The 27500-nt window shown below is 45.4% G+C and overlaps 2 protein-coding genes across 2 annotated transcripts in view; one reads left to right on the top strand and one right to left on the bottom strand.

The window, feature by feature from the left end:
- The window catches only part of lrch3 (leucine-rich repeats and calponin homology (CH) domain containing 3), a 29524-nt gene extending 14324 nt beyond the window's left edge, over positions 1-15200 (bottom strand). Inside the window, exons 1-15 of the mRNA XM_073483427.1 lie at positions 14933-15200; positions 9195-9339; positions 6161-6287; positions 5970-6075; positions 5607-5743; positions 5420-5529; positions 5227-5320; positions 4955-5084; positions 4648-4719; positions 4517-4596; positions 4146-4204; positions 3560-3605; positions 3317-3439; positions 2616-2660; positions 1844-1903 (exon numbers count right to left, since the gene is read on the bottom strand). Of these exons, the coding sequence (XP_073339528.1) occupies positions 1844-1903; positions 2616-2660; positions 3317-3439; positions 3560-3605; positions 4146-4204; positions 4517-4596; positions 4648-4719; positions 4955-5084; positions 5227-5320; positions 5420-5529; positions 5607-5743; positions 5970-6075; positions 6161-6287; positions 9195-9339; positions 14933-15200 (1602 nt within the window). The remainder of the gene's footprint in view (positions 1-1843; positions 1904-2615; positions 2661-3316; positions 3440-3559; positions 3606-4145; positions 4205-4516; positions 4597-4647; positions 4720-4954; positions 5085-5226; positions 5321-5419; positions 5530-5606; positions 5744-5969; positions 6076-6160; positions 6288-9194; positions 9340-14932) is intronic.
- Positions 15201-19323: 4123 nt separating this feature from the next.
- The window catches only part of abcf3 (ATP-binding cassette, sub-family F (GCN20), member 3), a 10582-nt gene continuing 2405 nt past the window's right edge, over positions 19324-27500 (top strand). The window contains exons 1-18 of the mRNA XM_073493886.1: positions 19324-19423; positions 20530-20677; positions 22622-22698; positions 22791-22846; positions 23017-23114; positions 23208-23330; positions 23410-23676; positions 24078-24158; positions 24840-24899; positions 25039-25095; positions 25273-25295; positions 25403-25458; positions 25560-25760; positions 26099-26175; positions 26414-26458; positions 26625-26757; positions 26988-27076; positions 27448-27500. The exon at positions 27448-27500 is cut by the window's right edge and continues 39 nt beyond it. Of these exons, the coding sequence (XP_073349987.1) occupies positions 19351-19423; positions 20530-20677; positions 22622-22698; positions 22791-22846; positions 23017-23114; positions 23208-23330; positions 23410-23676; positions 24078-24158; positions 24840-24899; positions 25039-25095; positions 25273-25295; positions 25403-25458; positions 25560-25760; positions 26099-26175; positions 26414-26458; positions 26625-26757; positions 26988-27076; positions 27448-27500 (1717 nt within the window). The 5' untranslated portion in view covers positions 19324-19350. The remainder of the gene's footprint in view (positions 19424-20529; positions 20678-22621; positions 22699-22790; positions 22847-23016; positions 23115-23207; positions 23331-23409; positions 23677-24077; positions 24159-24839; positions 24900-25038; positions 25096-25272; positions 25296-25402; positions 25459-25559; positions 25761-26098; positions 26176-26413; positions 26459-26624; positions 26758-26987; positions 27077-27447) is intronic.

Here is a 27500-nt window from a genome sequence, read left to right on the forward strand (position 1 = left end):
CAGACACACAGAGACACACAGACAGACAGACAGACAGACACACAGAGACACACAGAGACACACAGACAGACAGACACACAGAGACACAGACAGACAAACACAAACACAGACACACAGACAGACAGACAGACAGACACACAGAGACACACAGACAGACAGACACACAGAGACACACAGAGACACACACAGAGACAGACAGACACACAGACAGACAGACACACAGACAGACAGACAGACAGACACACAGAGACACACAGACAGACAGACACACAGAGACACACAGAGACACACACAGAGACAGACAGACACACAGACAGACAGACAGACAGACAGACAGACAGACACACAGACAGACACACAGAGACACACAGAGACACACAGAGACACACACAGAGACACAGACAGACAGACAGACAGACACACACAGACACACAGAGACACACAGACACACAGACAGACACACAGACAGACAGACAGACAGACAGACAGACACACAGAGACACACAGAGACACACAGACAGACAGACAGACACACAGAGACACACAGAGACACACAGACAGACAGACAGACAGACAGACAGACAGACAGGACTCCTGTCTTGCGGCTCTCAGTTCTTCTCACTCAGCAGCTGTCTGATGTTTCACATCACACCTGATAATATCCACTGATGTTATCTGAACACCAGCTGGACCAACATGAACCAGACTGATCTGAAAACCAGCCAGACCAGTAAAACCAGAACAATAACATGATATTTAACAGAACCAACAGTCAGAGTGTAAGGGAGGGAGGGAGGGAGGGAGGGAGGGAGGGTGAGGTGATGGTGACAGGTAGACAGGTGTGTTCATGCTGTTCAGGTGCAGTCAGTCGCCATTTTTCCAGAAAATGTCGAGTCAATTTTTTGCAAACTTTTGAAAGCACGCAAAAAATAAAACAAATATAAAAATGTGAATCTGGTGCGTTTCTGTGAAGTGTTTTGTACTCGGCTGTGTTATTTTGTCAGAGGATGTACGTGGAAGTAAAATTAATTACTTTCAACAGGGCAAGTTATTCTTGCATGTCAGCTAGCATCATGTTGCATCATGTTGCATCATGTCGCATCCTGTCGCATCATGTCGCATCATGTCGCATCATGTCGCATCATGTCGCATCCTGTCGCATCCTGTCGCATCATGTCCGGAGACGACAAAGAAATGCAATGATGATGATGCAGACAGGAAACAGCTGATCAGTCGTGTGAGCTGAACGTTCACTACATCAGAGTTTATTCAGCAAATCTGTTTCCATCAAACATTTTGAACATTAACTCTGATTCACAAAAGGACAAAAAATCACCTCAAGCGACCCAACAAACTTTTCTGAGAATTAAAAGAAGTTTTTTCTAATTTTTACGTTTACATAAAATTTCTAATGCGATATTCTTGAAAATGCTTCAAGGGAACTCGGCTAGTGTGCGTCAGAGATGTCTGTACGTTAGATTATAGAGATTATATGCTGATCAATCAAATCGGTGTAAAATCACCACAGATGAAGCAGGTTGATGTTCTGTGTGACCTCTGACCTCATGTGATTTAATACATCTGTAGAGTTGTGACATAAATTTATTAATTATTATCATGAATCCAGGAATTTTCCTCTAAAATCTAAAACTGTACCAATAATCAGTCACTGTAATCATTCAGAGCAACACGTCACAACAGCATCAGGAAGTGCAGTGTACAGTATGTGTTCCTGTCTTCTTCTGTGGTGGTGACACATGAACCTGAGTCAGGTGGTTTTGGTTCAATGAAGAGTTTTTTTACGTTTAGTTCAGTTAGTAGATTTATGGGGGCGTGGCCAAACTCTTACCATAAAGAGGGCGGAGTCATCTGTGTGGGTGGAGCGTCTGGAGGGGTAGACGTTCTGAACACACACACCAGACAGAGACACACACATTAACAAAGACACACACATACACGAGGTGAAGGTGAACAGGTGTGGCGGTGGAGGGGTGTGGCCTACACTGGGAGAGGCGGGACTAAACACTAACTGAAACTGATGTGTATTATAAATTCAACAGTTTCTACACGTACAGCTGAAATGAGGAGTCCATTAATCGATTATTTTTCAACTATTGTCTCAAAGTTTGAGTCAAATTCTGACGTCAGCTTGTTAAATATGAATGTTTTGTGTTTCTGTCCTCTGGGACAGTAAACTGAAGATCTTTGAGACCAAACACTGATCGATTAGTCAAGGAAATAATCAACAGATCAATCAACAGTGAAAATAATGGATAGTTTTTTCTCTATCCAGGACCGTTGTTTCACAGAACCACTGGTCCTGGATCAGGTTTAGAGAAGACTGAGTGACAGAACAACATGTAAACAGACAAGATGATGATGAACGGCTTGTTTTGGTGACGTTGGAACAGGAAGTGATCAGATCTGATGGTAGCTGCTGATTGGATGATGGTGGTGAACCTGTGTGATGTGTGTGTAGAGAAAAGCTGTGTGATGTGTGTGTAGAGAAAAGCTGTGTGATGTGTGTGATGTGTGTGTAGAGAAGCTGTGTGATGTGTGTGTGTGTGTGTGTAGAGAAGCTGTGTGATGTGTGTGATGTGTGTGTAGAGTCTCACCTCACTGTCTGGACTGGACTTTGTTGGACTCTGAGCTGCTTTGTGCTGAAAAACAACAACAACAGTGACTGTATGAACATTCAGGAGACATTAATGACCCTGATGAAGGATTCTGTCTGTTGAATGAAACAGAAACAGCTTCTGATTAATATTAATATTAATATTAATATTAATATTAATATTAATCACACACCGTACCGCTGTGTGACTGGCCGTACCGGTGTGTGACTGGCCGTACCGGTGTGTGACTGGCCGTACCGGTGTGTGACTGGTCGTACCGGTGTGTGACTGGCCGTACCGGTGTGTGACTGGCCGTACCGGTGTGTGACTGGCCGTACCGGTGTGTGACTGGCCGTACCGGTGTGTGACTGGCCGTACCGCTGTGTGACTGGCCGTACCGCTGTGTGACTGGCCGTACCGGTGTGACTGGCCGTACCGGTGTGTGACTGGCCGTACCGGGGTGTGACTGGCCGTACCGGTGTGACTGGCCGTACCGGTGTGACTGGCCGTACCGGTGTGTGACTGGCCGTACCGGTGTGCGACTGGTCGTACCGCTGTGCGACTGGCCGTACCGGTGTGTGACTGGTCGTACTGCTGTGTGACTGGTCGTACTGCTGTGTGACTGGTCGTACTGCTGTGTGACTGGTCGTACTGCTGTGTGACTGGCTGTACTGGTGTGTGACTGGTCGTACTGGTGGTACCTTGGTGTAGCTGGTGTCTCTCTGCAGAGATCGATTCTTCTGTCTCTCCTCGTCGTACCTCAGAGCAGCGAGCTGAGCCTCCCTCCTCATCCTCTCCACCCCGCCTGCACCAGCTACACCTCTCTGAGGGGAGACAGGTCGGTCAGACAGACAGACAGGTGACAGTGAGACAGGCTGTATATTATGGGCTATAACATGGACATTGGTTGCAGTCAGCAGCAGTGTGTCTCTGTGGCGTATCACCTGGCTCTGGGTGCTAGAGGGCGCTGTGACACCATCCACCACACTCCTACAGAGACAGACAGGAAGTTAGACAGCAGGCAGTGTGAGACAGGTACTCACTCTACAGTCGTCTCTCACTGATGGATCAGTTTCTGTCTGCTGCTACACCAGACAGCATGTCATGTTACTATGGCAACCAGCCAAAGTCAGTTCTCATCACAGAGACGCCATTTTGATAAAAACTACATATGAATCCAAATTGTGTGTGTGTGTACCTGTGTGTGTGTACTTGTGTGTGTGTGTGTACTTGTGTGTGTGTGTGTACCTGTGTGTGTGTGTGTGTGTGTGTGTACTTGTGTGTGTGTGTGTGTGTACCTGTGTGTGTGTATGTGTGTGTGTGTACCTGTGTGTGTGTGTGTGTGCACCTGTGTGTGTGTGTGTGTGTGTGTGTGTGTACTTGTGTGTGTACCTGTGTGTGTGTGTGTGTGTGTGTGTACCTGTGTGTGTGTGTGTGTGTACCTGTGTGTGTGTACCTGTGTGTGTGTGTGTGTGTGTGTGTACCTGTGTGTGTGTGTACCTGTGTGTGTGTGTGTGTGTGTGTGTGTACCTGTGTGTGTGTCTCCTTGTGTCTTCTGTCCTGGTTGAGTTGGTTTTTACTGGAGAACCCTGGACACACAAACAGGAAGTGACCAACAAAATAAAAGACTTGTGGTCTGCGACGTCCTGACGATAAAACGACTGCTCAGATTTAAGAAGTGAGAAAAACACTTCGGCATTGATTAGTTCACTGCCAATCTGAACCGTTCAATTCTAAAAACTTTATTTATCCATCGAAGGAAACACAAACAAGTCATTAACACACATATCTGATCTACGGTGTCAGGCTGTCAGCTCACATCATCACGTGTCTGTCTGCGACCTGTTCTGTGTTAAAGTTGTGCGACCTCATGTGTGACTCCTGGTGGGCGGAGCTCCTACCTCTCTGGTGATGCGTCTCTCGATGTAGGCCATGAACTGAGAGCTCAGGCTGGTACCATCTCCTCCTCCTCCTCCTGCTGCTGCTGCTGCTGCTGCTGCTGCTGCTGCTCCTCCTCCTCCTCCTCCTCGACTTCTCCTCCCCTCCTCCTCTTCCTCCTCCCCCACACAGCTGTCGATGAAGTCTATCTGCTCTGATTCCACATCTGGAGAACAGACAGGAGACATCATGATCAATGATAAAATGATGTGTTCTGACAGTCTGGAGGAAATAAAATATTCTAAATATAAAATATATTTTTTATTCGCAATTTTTTTTTTTAATTATCAAATGTTTCCTCTGAATGTCTCCAACAGGTCAGGACTGATATCAGCTGATCAGTCTGGACTGATTCTGAGACTCCTGATCAATACGTCCTCTGATCAGATGGATGAACTCACGTGTGCCGTTAGCCAGCAGAGCAGTTCCTCCTCCTCCTCCTCCTCCTCCTCCTCCTCCTCCTCCTCTCTGTCTCTGGTCTCTGCTGATCTCAGCCACTCTCTGTGGCAGCTCCGACAGCTCCTCTGTGGGCTGAACACAGACAGGAAGTGAGCTCACACACAGGAAACAGACGACCGGACATGCTGTGTGTGTGTGTGTGTGTGTGTGTGTGTGTGTGTGTATGTGAGTGTGTGTGTGTGTGTGTATGTGTCTGTGTGTGTGTGTGTCTGACCTCGTTCCCCGACCACCTCTTGTCTCCGCTGTCGACACTGTTGAAGCCAGAGTCCAGCGCTCCGTATGGACGGCCAGGGTACAGCTCATCAGCACTGGCACAGAACACACACACAATTAGACTGGGGCTTTTATTGTGAAGGACCTTTATTGACTTCCTAATCAATGAGTGAACGATGTTTGTGTGTCCTGACCAGGAGCTGAAGTTCAAAGGTCGTCTGTCGTAGTCAGGGAGCTCCGGCGTCGTCTTACTGGCCTCCAGGTTCAGGTACTTAAATATGTGGATCTTCCCTTTAATACAGATCTACAGAAACACACACATTAAGCTGAGGCTCAAACAGACAGTGTTTGGATGCTGATGATGTCACTTCCTGTGAGTACCTGTGCAGGTGGGGTCTGCAGAGGGTTGTTGTCGAGGACGATGGTCTGCAGCTGTGTGAGCTGTCGGTAACAGACGGGGATGGACGTGACTTTGTTACAGGAGAAGTCCAGACGCACCAGAGGGAGCTCTGCCAGCTCTGAACACACACACACACACACACACACACACACACACACACACGCACACACACACACACACGCACACACACAGACACACAGACACACACTTTTTAAAAAAAATTTAAATAACAAAATCAAATATCACAAACACCTCAATATTAATAATGTAACACTATTGTGGGGACTGTGTGTGTGTGTGTGTGTGTGTGTGGTGTGTGTGTGTGTGTGTGTGTGTACGTGTACCTGGAGGCAGTCTGACCAGGTGGTTCCTCCTGATGTTCAGGTCTCGTAGAGCCTCCAGCTGACCCACCTGAGACGGCAGAGTCTGGATCTCATTACAGCTCACGTCCTGCAGGGGGCAGTAACACAGCCATCAATAACCAATAATCATTACGTAATAAATGATCATGGAGGACACAGTGAGACGGACTGACCAGCTCAGTGAGGTGTCTCAGCTGGCCCAGTTCTTCTGGCAGAGAGACCAGTTTGTTGTTGCAGGCGATCAAAACCTTCAGAGGGAGACTGCACACGACTACAGGGAGGACAGACAGCTGGTTCCGACTGACGGAGAGACAGACAGGTCAGAGAGAGAGAGAGACAGATGAGTCAGAGAGCGACAGACAGGTGAGAGAGAGACAGACAGGCCAGAGAGACAGGTGAGAGAGAGACAGACAGGCCAGAGAGACAGGTCGGACAGAGAGACAGGCCAAAGAGAGACAGACAGGAGAGAGAGAGACAGGAGAGAGAGAGAGACAGACAGGTCAGAGAGAGACAGACAGGATAAATGTCCAGGGGGGGCTTCGCAGACCACTTCAGAAGTAAGATGGGTTTTATCAGATCCAATCTTTTATCCCAACAGAAGACACTGTGACACTTCTGAACCGTTCTCTTTACCTGAGGAAACACTGGAGCGTTTTGTCATCAACCAGGGATGCTTGGTAGAGTTTTCTCCCAAGTTAACACAACAACCTGCCTTTTAGATCCCATTCCCACATCACTTTTTAAGACATTTTATGGATTTTTTGAGGATGAGTTGTTAAGCATTGTGAATTGCTCTCTCCAGACTGGTGTATTCCCTGCTGCCTTCAAAAAAGCAGTGGTGAGGCCCTTTCTGAAGAGTAACTTAGATCCCAACACTCTTAACAACTACCGACCTGTATCCAACTAACCTTTTTTAAGCAAAATTTTAGAAAAACTGTTTTTTATCCAACTCAATGAATTTTTAAATAGAAACAATATTTTAGAGAAGTATCAGTCGGGTTTTAGGACGAACCACAGCACCGAGACAGCCCTGTTGAAAATTGTTAATGACATCAGGTCTAACATGGACTCACAGAAACTTTCAGTCCTGGTGCTACTGGATCTTAGCGCTGCCTTTGATACAGTAGATCACCACACCCTGATAAACAGACTCAAAAACCTGGTGGGCCTCTCTGGCACTGTTTTAAACTGGTTCAACTCCTACCTTCATGACCGACAATTTTTTGTAAGTATGGATGCATGTTCCTCAAAAACCTATGAAATACATTGTGGGGTGCCCCAAGGCTCAATTTTAGGCCCAATACTTTTTAATCTATATATGCTTCCGCTTGGCGACGTCATCAGGAGACACGGCGTAAATTTTCATAGTTATGCTGATGACACACAGCTCTATATCGCCATGTCTCCTGAAGACACGAGGCCAGTTGACATTCTTCTTAACTGCATTTTTGATATAAAATCATGGATGGCAGAGAATTTCCTGCAGCTCAACCGGGACAAAACAGAAGTTTTAATTATTGGTCCTGAAGCCAAGGGAGAGAAACTTTTACCAAAACTACAAGACTTTCAACCTTCACAATGTGTCAAGAACCTGGGCGTCATTTTTGATTCTGAGCTTGATTTTATTCCTCATATTAAAAATATTACAAAGATAGGGTTTTATCATCTCAAGAACATAGCCAGAATCCGCCCGTTTCTCTCTCGGTCAAAAACGGAGGTGCTGATGCATGCTTCTATCTCATGTCGCATAGATTACTGCAACGCCCTGCTTTCTGGTCTTCCCATAAAGAGCACTTCCAAAAATTAAAATCGCTGCATTGGCTCCCCGTGCGTTTCAGGATCAACTTTAAGGTTCTTTTATTAGTTTTTAAGTGTCTTAATGGTCTTGGGCCTTCTTATCTATCTGATTTGTTTTTACATTACCAACCCTCGCGGACCCTGAGGTCCTCCGGCTCCAACCTTTTAGTCATCCCAAGTGTTCGGACATAAACCCACGGTGAGGCATCCTTTTATTACTACGGCCCACGTCTGTGGAATGGCCTGCCAGAGAGCCTCAGGGCCGCAGAGACTGTTGATGTTTTTAAAAGCAGGCTCAAGACACACCTTTTAAACTTGGCTTTTAATTGATTTCTTCTTATCCTTCTTCTAAACTCCTTTTAACTAGTCATTTATGGCATTTTACTCAGATCTTAGGTTGTTTTTTTGTTTTTTTTTTAGGACCTTTTAGGATACAGCTTTAAGAATGGTATCTTACCTTTTTTTCTTTTAGTCTCTTTCTTAATATTCCTAACTACTTTTAACTTATTTTAATGTTGATTTGATCCTGTCTTCTTTTTATCTGCTAGCTCCAGTGTTTTCCTCTCGGGGGGCCCTCCACGCTGGGAGTAGTTTGATCCGCCTATGGGGGTGCTGCCCTGGGGGCTGTCCTGGCCTGGAGGGATGGGGTGGCACTGCACCACAGCCATCTCCACAGCCGTGGTGTGGGCTCCTCCGTCTGTCCTGGTTGGGTGTTCCTGTGGCGGTGCCCCCTTGTGGCCATAGATCTACATGACTTCCCGGCGTGGATGGCTCCCCAACGATGCTTTCCTCACCTGGATCCTCAGTGCCCAGCCATATCATATCATATCTTAACGAGTGTATGTTTGCGGCTGTGTGTGCATGCCTAAGTGAGTGAGTGGGTGTGTGTACTTGTAAACTTGTAAAGCACTTTGTGTTGCATTTCATATGTATGAAAGGTGCTATATAAATAAATAAAGTTTAAGTTTAAGTTTATAAATGCAGTTATAAATCAGAGAACAAAGCCTCTCTGGAGAATCATCATGTTTCTAAGATTTCTTCAGTATCAGTTATCAGTAAAGTAATCTATTACATCCATGAATACACTGCTCACAGCCCGTTCAGCAGCCTGGATGGAGAACATCTGTACAAAGTACAGGATAAAACAATGTGGCTCACTGACTCCATGCAAACATTATACTTCCTGTTTACACCCCCCAGAGCATCATAGGAAATGTAGTTCCAACACTACAGGAATTATCTCCCAAATAAAGGCATCAGAGTGGTGCCTCAATAAAGAGTATACAAGTTTGTGTTAACAAAGGTTCACTGTCAGCAGCTGATTCATCCACATGTGTGTGTGTGTGTGTGTGTGTGTGTGTGTGTGTGTGTGTGTGTGTGTGAGTGTGTGAGAGTGTGTGTGTGTGTTACCTGAGGTTCAGGTAGGTGAGGGCCTGCAGGTTGAGCAGACTGTCTGGCAGAGACCTGAGACAGTTCTGATAGAGGTTCAGGCTCTCCAGAGACACAAAGAGACAAACCTCCAGAGGAAGCTCCGACAGACGGTTACGAGACAGGTCTACACACACACACACACACACACACACACACACAGAAAACAAAGAGAGAGTTTAGGTTATATTGCATTAAATGTATCAGACACACACAAGCTACAACAGCTGGATGTCACCAGAACTGATAAAAACAGCAGTGTGTATGTGAGTGTGAGTGTGTATGTGTGAGTGTGTGTGTATGTGTGAGTGTGTGTGTATGTGTGAGTGTGTGCGTGTGTGTGTGTATGTGTGAGTGTGTGTGTATGTGTGAGTGTGTGCGTGTGTGTGTGTATGTGTGTGAGTGTGTATGTGTGAGTGTGCGTGTATGTGTGAGTGTGTATGTGTGAGTGTGTGTGTATGTGTGAGTGTGAGTGTGTATGAGTGTGTGCGTGTGCGTGTGTGTGTGTGTGTGTGTGAGTGTGAGAGAGACAATCTTGTGACAGAGTCTGAAAATAGAAACCAAACTTCTAACAACAGTTACTCTGTCTGTATCCGGATCTTCCTCCAATCAGATTGATCGCTGTGGTCGTCATGGTGACAGAGGATACCAGAGACACAGCAGGTGACCTCATGACCAGCTGATCCCTAACAAAAGTAGTGTTAGCGCCCCCTGCTGGTCACCACTGACTGACGAGAACATTTCATCAGCAGTTCATTTTAATTTGTTTAAGTACGAAAGTGAGAAATACGACAAAACAAAAGCAGCTTCAGAGGAAATCTTGACCCGTCTGTCAACAGACCAACACAGAACCACTGTGGATCAGACGACAGCAGAATCTGTTTCCAGGGGACACTAAAACATGACGCACACAGCTGAGACAGCTTGTTGTTTGTGACTCATCCACTTATTGTTGGACAATCAGCTGAAATGCTTGTTGTTCTGGTGTCATGTGTTCCTGCAGCCTCCTCCTCCTCCTCTGATTGGCTGTCTTCTCCACACTGGAGTCAAACTGGGACCCCACTGTCATGTCCACTCCTGTTGTGTGTGTTGTTGTTGCTCTGCTGCTGCCTTTGATTTACAACAACACAACAAGAAACACACACATCAAAAGCACACACACTGTACACACACTGTACACACACTGTACACACACTGTACACACACTGTACACACACTGTACACACACACCGTACACACACACCGTACACACACTGACATGTGTGATGTCATCAAACAGCAAATCCATCTAAACTTTTGCATTGATTAGGAGTTAACTATGTATACAGAGTACTCTCAGTACTTCACTGTGAAACACAGAGTACTCTCAGTACTTCACTGTGAAACACAGAGTACTCTCAGTACTTCACTGTGAAACACAGAGTACTCTCAGTACTTCACTGTGAAACACAGAGTACTCTCAGTACTTCACTGTGAAACACAGAGTACTTCAGTGTGTGTATATTTATAAGTGCAGCTGTGTGCAGCACCTGGCCGGCAGGAAGTACACATCACCGCAGTAACTTCTATTTCCTGTTGTACAACACACACACACACACACACACACACACACACACACACACACACACACACACACACACAGTGTCCTGAAGTGACCAAATTAAAGTTATATAAATTCCTCCTGCTGTCAGTGAGCTCCACCAATCAGAAGAGCCCGGTACCAGACGGAGGTTCATGAGTTTGACATGAGAGCTGAAGTGATCACTGATCACTGATCAGTGATCAGTTAATGGATGGACAGAATATTGATGAGTGGACTGTTGTAGAGCCGACTCTGCTTCAGGCGTTTTAAATGACAACATTTACTGTTTGGATCACACTGAACTCAGTTCAGAGCTTTAACATCTGAAGACATCACATTTGACTCTTTCTGACATTTTAAGGTGGAAGATGTGTTTTCAGGGACACACCAGATTAATTGTTTTCAGCCGATACTGATAACTGATCATTTCCTGCTTCTCCTGGTTCACACTGATGAGATAACAACCTGTAGTTTTCACTCACCTGAGAGTGAGAGGCTCAGCTGTAGTGAGTAAAGCTGATTGTTTTAATAGTTCACAGTAGAGTTGTTCAGATTCAGATTCAGTATCGGAAATGCCGCCAATACTGCTGACAATGCAGGTATCTGTATCAGCGAGTACGTGAGTCTATGCACCGATCTGATACCACGTAATTTAGGAACGGGACCCTGCTACTTCTCAGTTAGCTCCGTTAGCTCTGCTTAACGTTACACACCGAAGATCAACTCTTCTTCACTGCTCTAAGAGCCAACACAGGCAGCTGTGCTGCCGCTGGCAACTACTATTAGAGCAGTGACGAAGAAGTTGATTTCACGTGAGTCAGACGGAGCAACATGTCAACCCCACCAGTTAAACAGACATGTTCAGTAGGTAAGGCTGTAGTTTGGAGGGGCAGCACGACTGTTTCAACACCAGCAACCTTATAAAGCATCTGAAGACGCACGATGAAACTGCTCTCACCAAACTTTATGAGACAGTGAGGGATGAAAGACGAGCAGGCGATCAGCTTTACTTCTGACTTTGTCTTGTGTCCATGGTCTGCACTGAGTGGACACAGTGTCACCGTCAACATTCACCCTGAGTAAGTTTTAGTTTTATTAATTCATAGATTTATATAAAGTTGCTGTTGCACTAATGTTCTATTTAAAAAGTAGCTGCACCTTAACAGTTTTTAAAGGAACTGTTATTTATTCCTCAATTTCTTTATTTGTTTTTTTCAATTATGACTGTCTGTGAAAATATATAATACAAGAATGTTTTGTGGCATCATTCTCTGAGTCAGGCTAAACAACACTGACAGCAACCATATCACATCCATACATGGTTAGTAGTATATACAGCTTCTTCTTCTTTTTTAAACACGCACTGGTAATGGATCGGTACTCGATATCGGCCAATACCCAAAGCCCAGATATCAGTATCAGGAAGGAACAAATGGTACTGGAACATCTGCAGCCCACAGTGTATGTAAACCAGCTCCTCTCCAAACTCTTACACAACATGGTGACCTCCTCTGAAACTGCAGACAACATCCAAACCAACAGCAACATGCTGATGACAATTTATTGGTTAGAATTTCAGGAATATGATTAATAGCTAATTACATTTAAATGTCCCTACCATGTATCAGCCTGATATACATCATGAATCCCTCCACATGGTTTTAAAGATCAGTATTATGAAATCATTCTCCATCCCTGATAGACACACCTGCTGTCCCGCTCACTTTTATCAGTCAGAGTTTATGGATATTAAACTGTGAGTGGTCGACCAGCAACAACACTAAACAACCAAACATCATTATACCAGACAACTCTCTGCTTCAATCACCAGAACAAAACATGCACAACAAGACGTCTGTGGACAGGAAACCCGAAGGAGACGAGTCAACTACAACTCCCACGGTGCATCTCACTGACACACATCCAATCACAGAGCTTCATATTGTGTTGTTTCTCCAAAGTGGAATTAGAATGATTGTTTAAAAAGAGAAACGTTGGTACAGAAGCTGATAATCTACAGTAACAACAGGAGTTTCTCTTCCCCAAGTCCACATCGTGTTTATAATGCTGCAGTACAGACAAACACATCTGACATCTGTATGTACGCATCTAACATCTGTATGTACGCATCTCACATCTGTATGTACGCATCTCACATCTGTATGTACGCATCTCACATCTGTATGTACGCATCTCACATCTGTATGTACAGGTGACACACTCCTACTACACACCAACAGGACGTCAAATGAACTGCTCATTAATCATTGCAGCTCCACAACTGATAGTGATGATCTGCGAGGAGAAAATATCTGACTATTAATAGGTCAGCCTCACACACACACACACACACACACACACACACACACACACACACACACACACACACACACACACAGTGTGACGTCTGTGCTCCACTTCTACAGTTTTTAATACACTGATTCTTACAGAGCAGAGGCCTGAGGCAGCACGCACACACACACACGCACACACACACACACTCTGGTGGACTAGTTTTCAGGATCATCATGTCTGCAGGAAGAAGTAGTGCGATCTAAAAGTACTGATACCACCACAGTACAGTGTCAGCAGTAAAAGTACTCGTCATGTAGAATAATGTGTATTATTGGATGATAATTAATGATGCGTTCATGTGTCCATCACATTAATGTTACAGCTGATAAAGATGACTTTAATAAAGTTAGATTTAAAGATATAATTAAAATAATACGTCCTGATCTACATGTTGATCCTGTATTATTGATCTGAATCTGTAGATATTCTGACTGTAAGACAGTTAAAGGGGCAGTCTGTAGTTTAGATGAAGAGAAAGATCTTCACTGCTGATTTTGTTCTGCCTAAACAAACTAAATATACAAACTCTCTTTGTGACTGAATATATGTATATGTGGCGGACCCTGCCACCTTTCTAGCTTCAAACAGTGTTCTAATAATGATAATGATGTTTATTATGATGTCATTCATCTGCAGGTTGTTTTCAAATTAATCCAGTTTATCATCTTGTCTGCTTGTTTGGACTCATCTGATGTTTGGATCTATATCACTTGGTGAAACCAGTTTGTTGTGTTGGTGTCATAAACACACACACACACACACACACACACACACACACACACACACACACACACACACACACACACCCTCCTCTGGTCCGTTTGTTTTGTCTCTCCACGCCGCTCGGGTGGGCGGAGCAGCTTTCATTCACTCCTGTCTCATTATCTAATCACGTCTCATCAAACACAACAAAGCTAAAGGTGCGCGTTCACCTTTTCAATCTTCAGCTGACGTCACTAACTCAGGGTGAGGCTCTTACAGCCCGGTCGCCCCGAAACCAGAGTCCTTCCGGTCCGGTCCGAGCTGCGGAGGGCTAACTAAACCAGCTAACTTTGATTAAAGAAGCTGGCCGTGTGCTAACACTAGCATGTCCACCACACACTACACACACTTGTGTGGCAGTGTTAGCATGCTAGCTAGCTACACCAAACGACATCAACAACCGCCGGCCCATTTCCAAAACTTACAGGTGTAGTGACACAAGTCGAACCCCCAAAATATTGTGTCCCTCCGGCTCTCGCTGGCGGGTCTGCGCCTCATTTTACCATCAGAAAAATAGACCAGTTAATCTCTTGTCCCTCGACAGTTACACACTGTTAGACATGTTGAACAGGCGATAGTTTTAATTTAACCGCACCGCAGGCTGCTAGCTAGCTACAGCTAGCTGACGTTATTTTGGGCTCCTGCTAATGAGCGGATAATGTCATAACTCATAATTATTTCGACTTTAAAAGTGTTCAGCAAGTCTATAAAAGACTCCAGGATATAAATGAGCGCACTGATATGTATCTTATAATGTTTGTGAGCAGCATTTTAACGAAATAGTATAACTACAGACAGAGGAATCACGGCAGAGTCAGATTTTTTGGGGGGGTACGATGTTTGTCATAACACCGGCCCTGGTGGTATTCCCCATCCCGTCCTCTCCAGAGCCGTTAAAGTTGGGTTTTTACTCCCCACCGCCCTGAAGTTCAGAAAAACTGTCTCCAAGGGACTTTAACCGACTCGACAGACCCTCGCTCGGCTCACTGTGTCCGCTCCCCGGGCTCAGCTGCTCACTCACCGGCCCTGGTGGTGTCCGTCAGGTCGTGGTTGGCGGCGCTCCGCGGAAACTCCTTCAGCTTCCTGCCGCTGAGGTTCAGGCACCCGGTGGCCGAGGCTTCGTCCAACGCCCGGTCCAGAGAACGGTTCCAGGGCGCCGGACCCGCCGGCCCCAGTCCGTTATTATTCCCAACTAAAACATTCCCGGCGCCGCCGCCGCTGCTGCCGCCTCCGACCGTGAAGTTGAGTCCGGTGCTGTCCGCAGACCCCAGCAACACCGAGGCCGCCATTACACTCCGGCTGCTAGCTCACAGTGCTAACGGCTACTCTCCCACCCTAAACTCCGGAGCAGAGCCGCGCATGCGCAGAGCGGCGGGCCGTCACAAACTGGTCGCTGCTTATTATTATTATTATTATTATTATTATTATTATTATTATTATTATTATTGTATTAACAGAACACAAGGACAGTTACGGAAGCTTATTGCTGCCACACAAGAAAAATAAATAAAAATAATTTTAAAAAAACACTATGACGTTATAACGTGAACTTTATTGTAAGTACGTGATAAGTTTGACGTTATAACGTGATGTTGTTATTATATCTCATTTACATGATTTGATTAAGTTCTGCTTCATGTTGGGTTGAGACAGGCCGACATGCTGCTGTTACTGAGCAGGTGGTGACATAGTGACCAGTATGTGTTATATGTGTGTGTATATATATATATATATATATATATATATATATATATATATATATATATATATATACACAGCTCTGGAAAAAATGAAGAGACCACTGCAAAATGATCAGTTTTGTTTTATTCTATCAAATACTGACAACATTTCTCCCAAATTCCAAATAATAATATTTTCATTTAGAGCGTTTATTTGCAGAAAATGACAAATGGTCAAAATAAGAAAAAAGATGCAGTGTTTTCAAGTTCATATTCATTTGTAAACAACACAATACTAATGTTTTAACTTGGGAAGAAATCAATATTTGGTGGAATAACCCTGATTGTCCATCACAGCTCTCATGTGTCTTGGCATGCTCTCCACCAGTCGTTCACATCGCTGCTGCATCACTTTATGTCTCTCCGGGCGCAAACATCCAATCCAATCTCAGCTTTGTTTGATGGCTTGTGACCATCAATCTTCCTCTTTATCCCATTCCAGAGGTTTTCAATGGGGTCAGGTCTGGAGATTGGGCTGGCCATGGCAGGGTCTGGATCCGGTGGTCCTTCATCCACACCTTGACTGACTTAGCTGTGTGGCATGGAGCATTGTCCTGCTGGAAAAACAATCCTCAGAGTTGGGGAACATTGTCAGAGCAGAAGGAAGCAAGTTTTCTTCCAGGATAACCTTGTACGTGGCTTGATTCATGCGTCCTTTGCAAACACGAATCTGCCTTTAGATAATGTGCCACCTGTGCAGCCAGGTAAAGGCTGCAATCTGCCACCTTGTCTCTGTGAAACGGAGCTGTAATATTCCTCCTTTTCAAAACAGCCGCCACTGGTGGAGGCGTAAACATGAGACATGACATGAAGCAGGAAGTCGGGCGGGAACAGTGACGAGTGACCTGGTTATTAATGATTCTCTGGGCTGTGATGTTGAGCATCTCCCGGATCTCAGCGGCTTTCCAGTTGCTCATCTTGACGTCCGTGGATAAAGTGATGAACTGACTGCTGTGATCAGCTGTTTCCTGCTTTTAAACCTCCCGGCTGTGGGTCGCACAACAGTGCACGTCATCGACACCTCCGCCCAGTCACGCAATTGCCGGCACATCGACGTCTTGGATTTACATAGCAATGGAGGCGGCAGAACGTGTCCCCTCCGAGGCGGCTTATTACCAAAACAGACCCAGTACGCCGCGCTCTGTCTGAATGCGCGGACCTAGCTGCAAAAAGGACAGTCAGATTGGCGGCTTGCTGTCCAGTGTAAAAACACTTACTGTGGCTTGTAGCCCTCTCCAGGTCTCCGTCTAACCATTAGACGACCAGGTGTGAAGATGACCTTACTCCAGTCCTCTGTGGTCCAATCCTTAAGGTCTTCTGTAAACCTCAGCCTGGCTCTTCTTTGCTTCTCATTGATGAAGGGCTTTTTTCTGGCTTTACACGACTTGAGCCCCTCAGAGCCTGTTTCCAACCGTTCTCGCCGTGCTCTTCACCCCACCTGCCATTCACCATCCTTTTTGTAGGTCACTTGATGTCATCCTACGGTTGATGAGTGACATTCGACTGAGTTGACGGTCATCCCGCTCAGTGGAGAGTCGTCCCTCTGCTGGTCTGTAGCTTTGTTGTCCCCAATGTCTGCTGCTTGACCTTGTTCTTATGAACCGCCGTCTTAGAAATTTTAAGGATGGAAGCAACCTGACGCTCACTGTATCCCTCTGCCAGTCAGGCCAGGATTGAACCCTTCTTTTCCTCATTCAAAACTTGTCTTTTCGACTCTTCTGGCAAAGTCAGTAGTTACTTTTTGATTCCAATTACTTTGAGGTATTACTAGCACTGTGTTTGCCATCCAGGTCCTATCAAGTTCAAGTGTCCAGTAGCAAACAAAATACAAAACATACATTACACATATATAATATATAAAATTAAAATTATCAGTAGCTTCAGTGCAAATGGAGGTAGAAATTGTCCATTGTCTCTTATCTAGTGTCCTCCCTGCCTTTACTGGGAGCTGTTGCAGTCTGATGTCCCGGGGACGAGAGAGTTTTTGAGTCTGGTGGTGGAACTGGACTGGGACATCAGTCTGCCCCTGAACACACTCCTCCACCTGGTGAAGGTGTTGAGCAGAGGGGGGTGGGTGTTGTCCAGTGTGGACAGGAGTTTGTCCAGGGTCCTTCTTTCTGCCACTGTCCCCAGAGAGTCCAGCTCTGTGCCCGCTACTGAGCCAGCGCTCCTCCCCAGTCTGTCCAGTCCACCGGCGTCTCTCGTCTTGCTCAGCATAAAAGAGGCCGCTGGCCACCACAGACTGGTAAAACATCTGCAGCAGTTTTTTGCAGATGTTGAAGGACCCCAGCCTTCTCAGGAAGTACAGACGGCTCTGCCCTTTCCTGTGTAGAGTGTCCATATTTGCTGTCCAGTCCAGCTTGTCGTCCAGCTGCAGCCCCAGATATTTATAGGTCCTGACCACCTCCACATCGACCCCCTCGATGGACACGGGTCGGAGATGTGGTTTCTTCCTTCTGAAGTCCACCACCATCTCCTTGGTCTTGGAGGTGTTCAGCTGCAGATGGTTGGACCTGCACCACCTCACGAAGTCCTCGACCAGGCTCCTGTACATTTTGCCCTGGAGTGGATGAAAATTCACCAAAATTTCATTACAAGATACATAAAATATTTAATATGGTACAGCATATGGCAGCATCGTAGGCCGTCATGGTCTCCACCTCCACTGTGACGCTGACGACGTCCAACTCTACATCTCCACCAAATCCATCACCACTGCCGCTCACTCCACACTCACCCCGGCCTCGCTGAATCAAATCCTGGGTGCAAACTAACTTCCTCCAACTGAATTGTGACAAATCAGACTTGGTCATCATCCCTCATCAAAACCGCTCACAGCTTCTGCCTCACACTGACAGCTCCACCCTCTCTCCCTCCCCACACACTCGCAACCTCCGAGTCATCTTCGACAACAACCTCTCCTTCGACAACACAATAATCAAATCACCAGAACTGCCTTCTTCCACCTCAGAAACACAGCCCGTCTCCACCCACCACTCTCCTTCTGCAGCAGCATCCTCCACAGCACATCATCCAAATTCCTAAATAAACTCCAATACGTCCAGAACTCTGCTGCTCGCCTGCTCACCCACCCGGACCACATCACCCCCGTCCTCCACAAACTCCACTGGCTCCGTCCCACAATGGATCCAAGTCCCCCCCCCCACCTCACCGACCTGCTGCACTGCCACGACCCGTCCCGTAGCCTCCACTGCAAACCTCCATCACACAGGACCACACACAGAACCTGGGCTGACAGAACCTTCTCAGTAGCTGCCCGCCCTCCCCAAACACACGAGAGACTGTTCAGACCTCACAGCCTGTTAATGGATCACTCCTGTCTCTTTTTAATGTTTTTATTATTCTGCTTTCCACCTCTAAATGTACTGTTATTATTACTATTAACTTTCCACCACCAGCACATCAATAACATGTTAAAAGTTACAATATCACAGTAATAAACACACATGATGTCCTGATGACACACGCACACACACACACACACACACACACACACACACACACACGCACGCACACGCACACACACACAGACATCATAACAACAGAAAAACATCATTTTCTCTGTTTTGGTTTGATCAATCGACGTCACACATTCCGGCAGGAAAACTTCATCCCCCAGAGTTCCCCGCGCTGTCGCATCTTGACGCATGCGCGCGGCGGCACAGTCAGGGCCGGTATCATGGCGACGTACGTGGACATTCTGAAGAGCGAGTTTCCTGAGATCGACTCGGAGGTGTTCAACTACATCACAGGTGAGAGGCCGGGGACTGGGCCGCCGTGTGCCGGGGACTGGGCCGCCGTGTGCCGGGGACAGGCCGCCGTGTGCCGGGCCGGCGGGGCGGGCCGGGCCGGTGTCAGCCCGCCTGTTAGCCGGGCAGCCGCTGCTGTTAGCTCCGGGGCTAACGAGCTAACCGGGCTGGAACCGGTTAGCTCGGCGTGGCTCGGTCACGTTACGTTAGCTCCACATGAAACATGATTAGTTTGAGGGTTCTGGTCCAGTTTGACTGGGCCGTGGCCCGGACACTGACCACCAGGAGCCGGGAGGAGTCACAGGAAGTATTACTAGAGTAGTACAGTAAGTATTATAGTAGTACTACAGGAGTACTACAGGAGTACTACAGGAAGTACTGCTGTGGAGCTGGAGGAGAAACTTTATCACTGATGCACATCAAGATATAAAGTGAAGAGCAGGTCAGCTGACCTGGAGGGTAATCGATTAATCGGCTTCATTAACCGTCAGTGTTGACACATGTAATGAAGTAAAAGTACCCAACAGGCATACTCGAGTCAGAGTAAAGATATGGTGTTCAAATATTACTGAGGATGAAGGGAAAGTCACCCGTATGAAAAGTACTCGAGTAAAAGTATCTTATATTACATGTACTTAAGTAGCAAAAGTGCTAATAAATTACTAACCAAAGTAATCTAATAAATGTAGTGTGGAAGTATAAAGGAGCAGAAAATGGAAATACTCAAGTAAAGTATAAGTACCTGAACGCTGTACTGCCCAATGCAGTACTTTAGTAAATGTACTTAGTTGCAGCTGTGTGAGATCTGACCCTGGACCAGTGTTAAAGTTTGACGAGAAGCTGATTTGAGCTTCTTTATATTCTGTTGTGTAATAATAATAAATAACACTGATGAATGTAGTGAAGTAGAAAGTAAAGTATTTCTCTCGTGAGCTGTAGTGGAGTAGAAGAAGAAAGTTACTTCAAATAGAAAAAGTATTTCAAAATGAAGGTTTCTGTTGTTCTGATACGCAGCTCATTGTTAATAAAGTTGTGTTCAAAGTACGACAGACTGACGTGTGTGTGTGTGTGTGTGTGTGTGTGTGTGTGTGTGTGTGTGTGTGGTTCAGGTGTTCTGGACAGTGGTGGAGCAGATTTCGAGGATGGAGAGGAGGTCTACGACGCCATCGGAGGAGTCCTGCAGGAAGTGTCTGCTGACAGTAAAAACGAGGACGACGTCAGAGACATCTGCCTCCAGATGTTCAACACGCTCAAACTGTGAGGAAGAGTCTCGTCTTCTTTAAGATCTGCGATCAGCCTGTCAGACACAACAGTCGGTTCAGTTTCATTAGTGCTGCAGCTCATCCACACACTGATCCATGAAGTGTCACACTTTACTGAAACTTGTCCAACAAACACCCCAAACCCCCGAAGACCTTCACTTTACTGTGACATAATGTTTAGACTGAGACAGCCGACAACAAAGAAGTTCATGATGAACAAATGAAAGCAGAGTGACGAGAGTTCATCATAGAAAAAGTCTGAAAACATCTAAAACAAACGTCCTGCAGTTGACTGACTCCTCCACTGTCTGATGTCAGGAGTCATTCATAAACACTCAGTCACATACGGCTGATTCACAGCAGTTCACCTGTGTGTGTGTGTGTGTTTAAACAGGACTAACATGTTGTGTGTGTGTGTTTAAACAGGACTAACATGTTGTGTGTGTGTGTGTTTAAACAGGACTAACATGTTGCGTGTGTGTGTTTAAACAGGACTAACATGTTGCGTGTGTTTAAACAGGACTAACATGTTGTGTGTGTTTAAACAGGACTAACATGTTGTGTGTGTTTAAACAGGACTAACATGTTGTGTGTGTGTGTTTAAACAGGACTAACATGTTGCGTGTGTTTAAACAGGACTGACATGTTGTGTGTTTAAACAGGACTAACATGTTGCGTGTGTTTAAACAGGACTAACATGGTGTGTGTGTGTGTGTGTGTGTGTGTGTGTTTAAACAGGACTAACATGTTGTGTGTGTGTGTGTTTAAACAGGACTAACATGTTGTGTGTGTGTGTTTAAACAGGACTAACATGTTGCGTGTGTGTGTTTAAACAGGACTAACATGTTGTGTGTTTAAACAGGACTGACATGTTGTGTGTTTAAACAGGACTAACATGTTGTGTGTGTGTTTAAACAGGACTGACATGTTGTGTGTGTTTAAACAGGACTAACATGTTGTGTGTGTGTTTAAACAGGACTGACATGTTGTGTGTGTGTTTAAACAGGACTGACATGTTGTGTGTGTTTAAACAGGACTAACATGTTGTGTGTGTTTAAACAGGACTAACGTGTGTGTGTGTGTTTAAACAGGACTAACATGTTGCGTGTGTTTAAACAGGACTAACATGTTGCGTGTGTGTGTGTTTAAACAGGACTAACATGTTGTGTGTGTTTAAACAGGACTGACATGTTGTGTGTGTGTTTAAACAGGACTGACATGTTGTGTGTGTGTTTAAACAGGACTGACATGTTGCGTGTGTTTAAACAGGACTAACATGTTGCGTGTGTGTGTGTTTAAACAGGACTAACATGTTGTGTGTGTTTAAACAGGACTGACATGTTGTGTGTGTGTTTAAACAGGACTGACATGTTGTGTGTGTGTTTAAACAGGACTGACATGTTGTGTGTGTTTAAACAGGACTGACATGTTGCGTGTGTGTGTGTTTAAACAGGACTGACATGTTGCGTGTGTGTGTGTTTAAACAGGACTGACATGTTGCGTGTGTGTGTGTTTAAACAGGACTGACATGTTGCGTGTGTTTAAACAGGACTAACATGTTGTGTGTGTGTGTTTAAACAGGACTAACATGTTGCGTGTGTGTGTGTTTAAACAGGACTAACATGTTGCGTGTGTTTAAACAGGACTAACATGTTGTGTGTGTGTGTTTAAACAGGACTAACATGTTGTGTGTGTGTTTAAACAGGAATAACATGTTGTGTGTGTTTAAACAGGACTGACATGTTGTGTGTGTTTAAACAGGACTGACATGTTGTGTGTGTTTAAACAGGACTAACATGTTGTGTGTGTGTGTGTTTAAACAGGACTGACATGTTGCGTGTGTTTAAACAGGACTGACATGTTGCGTGTGTTTAAACAGGACTGACATGTTGCGTGTGTGTGTTTAAACAGGACTGACATGTTGTGTGTGTTTAAACAGGAATAACCACCATGGCTCTCAGAAGCAGATGTTGTTGGACGCTCCGGTGCAGCTCTCTCAGATCTCTGCAGACAACGGTAACAAACATGCGGACATGATAACAGATGTTATCTCTGTGTTTTAACTCCAGAATAAATATTTTACTGAGCGGTGTCTCCTCTGTCTTCAGTCACTACAGTCCAAGATGTTCAGGGGATCTGGATGATGAAACGTGCTCAGAACACGGTGAGTCCATTTAAACGAGTTTCCCTTAAAATCTGCTCTGACTGTTTTTAGAGACACAGATTTTAAATCTCATGTTCGCTGTTAATGACTTCCAAACAAAACCAGACTAACTTCTCTTTGATCATGTAACTAGTGTAATTAAACGCATCACTTCCTGTCTGTGTCTTCAGACGGTGGACGCAAAGAAACTGGAGAAGGCCGAGGCGAAGCTGAAAGCCAAACATGAACGCAGGAACGAGAAGGACTCTCAGAAGGGTTCTAGCCCGCTGTCAGTACACACCTGTCCTCGCCTTTTCTTACCTGTCCTTGCCTGTCCTTACCTGTCCTCACCTGTACACACCTGTCCTCTGTTGTCTCTCAGAGTCCTGGAGGAGGCGTCGGCCAGTCAGGCCAGCAGTAAGAAGGACAATCGAGTCGACCAATCAGGGAAGAATCGCAGCTACGACATCCGTATCGAGAACTTTGATGTGTCGTTTGGAGAGAGGTGAGCAGGGGGCGGAGCTTATCACAGGAATTAATATTCATTTAAAAAGAAACAAAGACAAATATATTTCTGTCTGCAGGTGTTTGCTGCAGGGGGCGGAGCTGTCTCTGGCATTCGGCCGGCGGTACGGTCTGATTGGTCGGAACGGTCTGGGGAAGACAACGTTGTTGAAGATGTTGGCGAGTCGTAACCTCCGCGTCCCGGCTCACATCTCCATCCTCCATGTGGAACAGGAAGTGGCCGGAGACGAGACGGCGGCGCTGCAGAGCGTTCTGGAGAGCGACACGCTGAGGGAGGGGCTGCTGGGAGAGGAAAAGACGCTCAACGCTCGCATCGCCAACGGAATGTAAGAAACAGACTCACACTGAGTGAATATAACGAAGAATCAGTCAAAAGTTCAGTCGACTCATTTATTGATTTATTTGTGTCAAAGGGCAGAAAACAGGATAAAAACAGGACACATACAAAATGTGAGCTCTGTGCACACGGAGACGAAGAAGACGGGAACTAAAACGTAGATTCTGAACACAGACACTCAGCTTTAGAAGCACCGACCAATGACAGCACAGAAAGGATGGATGATGTCACTCTGACATCACTGACTAACTGTGGTTTTGTTCTGTCATCAGGTAGAAATGTTTAACCTTTATGCCCTCAGTTTGTTCTAACACTACAGTACCCATGAGCCTCAGTGGCTGTTGCTATGGAGACACCAAAGTGACGTCAGAATTTGTGTTTTTGTCTCAGGGCTGACGGGACGGAGAGCGTTCGACTGTCAGAGATCTACGGCAAGCTGGAGGAGATCGAGGCCGACAAAGCTCCGGCACGGTAACTATGGCAACCACACAGCCTCACTGATGACGACCTTCAGATCTGATTATACGCCTTTCTGATTGGCTCTACAGCAGGGCTGCAATTAACCACTATTTTGATAGTCGACTAGTCATCGACTACTGTAACGACTAGTCGACTAGTCAGATTATGAATTGCACAAAAAACAATGGCTCTTATTTATTATATTTAAGTGGCAGAAGCAATAAAATAATGCCAAGACAACTCCGTCTGCACATACAGTAATAGGCTAGCTACTAGCATGGGAGCTAACTATCTGACCGAGGTGCGTCTGAGTCTTCTAAAATGTGTTTCCTCTTAAATGCTCATGCATTGCTGAGGTGGCCCCATGGTGTGAAACACTGTTAAGCGTGGCATCGCACGCTGTGGGATACACACACGATGACGTCTTACCTGTTGAGAGGAGCAGCAGGTGTTTGTGACGTAAACAGTGAAAACAAAATCAGCTGGTTTAAAAATGTGTTGAGTCAGCAGAAACTTAATGTAACAGTTTATTAACTCGACTAATGAACGTAAAACATAAAGAAATACACTGATTAACTTACCTCTGTGTACTCAGTTACCAGCAGGGGGCGCTGATCCCACATCCATGACTTTCACTGTGTATTTATCACACTGTGGATGTGATTGAGATTGACATCTGTCTCATCCAATCAGAGCCTCCGTCATCCTGGCTGGTCTCGGATTCTCTCCCAAAATGCAACAGCAGACCACCAAGTGAGTACACACACACACACACACACACACACACAGGTAAGGAGTAATGAAAGGAAAGAGAGAAGTTTATTTTTTATCTCAATCTCTGTGTGTGTGTGTGTGTGTGTGTGTGTGTGTGTGTGTGTGTGTGTGTCTGTAGGGAGTTTTCAGGAGGATGGAGGATGAGGTTGGCGTTGGCTCGCGCTCTGTTTGCTCGGTGAGTTTCATTCTTCTGTTTCTTTCCATATAAACATCTTCAGTCAGTCATGGTGGAGTGTGTACAAGTACACGAGTGTGTACAAGTACACGAGTGTGTGTCCACGTTCTCCAGTCCACATGATTGACAGCTGTCTAACAGATCATTGATTTAATTTTGTTTGTTTGTTTTCACCAGACCGGACCTGCTGCTGCTGGACGGTGAGTGACTGCTTCTGGACACAACTACAGTACACACTGGTGTTAGCAGTAGTATTGATGTAGTATTGTTGTAGTATTCTGATGTATTCTTCCTGTGTGTGTTTCAGAGCCGACCAACATGTTGGATGTCAGAGCCATCCTGTGGTTGGAGAACTACCTGCAGGTCTGTAACATCACTCACTTTAATGCTAGCATTCCTCATTGAAAACAATGAGAACAGTTAGCCAAGAGCTAACAGGTCATAACTAACACCTCCTCCCACAGACGTGGCAGTCCACCATCTTGGTCGTCTCCCACGACAGAAATTTCCTAAACGCCGTGGTAACAGACATCATCCACCTGCACTCCCAGAGGCTGGACAGTTACCGTGGCGACTACGAAAACTTTATTAAAACCAAAGAAGACAGACTGAAGAACCAGCACAGAGAGTACGAGGCCCAGCTGCAGTACAGACAACACATACAGGTACAACTACTGCAGTACAGACGACACATACAGGTACAACTACTGCAGTACAGACGACACATACAGGTACAACTACTGCAGTACAGACAACACATACAGGTACAACTACTGCACTACAGACGACACATACAGGTACAACTACTGCAGTACAGACGACACATACAGGTACAACTACTGCAGTACAGACAACACATACAGGTACAACTACTGCACTACAGACGACACATACAGGTACAACTACTGCAGTACAGACTTCATTTAGTAGAATGGGGGTCACATGATGCGGCTGTTTTCCCAGATTGCATTGTGTCACTGATGCTGATGTGTTTGTGTTTCAGGTGTTTATCGACAGATTTCGTTACAACGCAAACAGAGCTGCTCAGGTCCAGAGCAAACTCAAACTGCTGGAGAAGCTGTGAGTATTAGTACACCTGACACACACCTGGACTGACACACACCTGCGTGCTGCTGGTAGAAAACTGTTAATTGTTGTTGGTTTTAGACTTTAACGTGTCACTGTAACGTCCACCTGGACTCAGATCTACCTGATCAGACAGGTGTTGTTCCCAGCAGCTGCAGGTGTTTGTCAGGTATGTCTCTTTACTTTGTCCTGTACCTGTCGATCCTCCCTGAATGTGTTGTTTTCTCTGCAGACCTGAACTGAAGCCCTTAGAGAAAGAAACTGAGGTCACTTTAAGGTAAGAAGATGAACTTCAGTCAATCCGGAGTTAAACTCTTCAGTCGCTCATGGTCCTCAGAGGATAGATTATAACACCTGTAGTGACACCTGGATTTAATATTTAACAACAACAACAACAGCTCAAACATCTACTCATTGTTTTTTTCGTCCTTTTCTTCTTGCAGGTTTCCAGATAACTTTGAGAAGTTGTCTCCTCCCATCCTGCAGCTGGATGAAGTGGAGTTTTATTACTCTGCAGACCAGCGGCTCTTCTCTGGACTCAACCTGTCAGCTGACCTCGACTCCCGCATCTGCATCGTACGTGTCATCAGTAAAATCAACCAATCAGTGACTGATTGTTGTATGGAGTATAGAAATATACATTAAGTGGAGTCACATCTTTATGATCCAGAGAGTTTAGGCACAGAACTAATGAGAAATACTTTCTGTAACATTAAAATATATTCTTAACATCACTGATCATCCTGATCAATAATGCAGAATCAGGACTGTTTGGAGTTCACGTGTCGTGTTGTGTTTGCTGTCAGGTCGGTGAAAATGGTGCCGGTAAATCGACCATCCTCAAACTACTGATGGGCGAGTTGACGCCGGTCAACGGAGTCAGACAATCTCACAGGTGAGACGACCAACGGACCAATCAGAGCAGTTACCTCAAGTTGTTTACCTGACGTGTTGCTGTTAAGGGAACTGTTCCCACAGAAACATTTACATGCTTCATACAGGGAGCTGTATATAAATCTCTGATAGGGAACCATTGACATGCTGTTGGCAAGTATCTGATTATAGGAAACATGTAATAAACTGTTTATAGAGAGCAGACTTTTAGAGAAGCATTTATGTTACATTTTTTGGGAACTGTTATAGAGATATTTATATACCATTACATGTAATCATTCACGTACTCTATATGGAGCCATTTTTGGTGAAGATGTTTTTATAGCTGCTGTTAACTGGAGTTTGTGTGCTGCTGGTTTAATTTCTCATCAGGAGCTTGAAGATCGGTTACTTCAGTCAGCATCACGTGGACCAGCTGGACCTGA

The sequence above is a fragment of the Pagrus major genome, chromosome 2, assembly GCF_040436345.1.
Source record: "Pagrus major chromosome 2, Pma_NU_1.0".
NCBI lineage: Eukaryota > Metazoa > Chordata > Actinopteri > Spariformes > Sparidae > Pagrus > Pagrus major.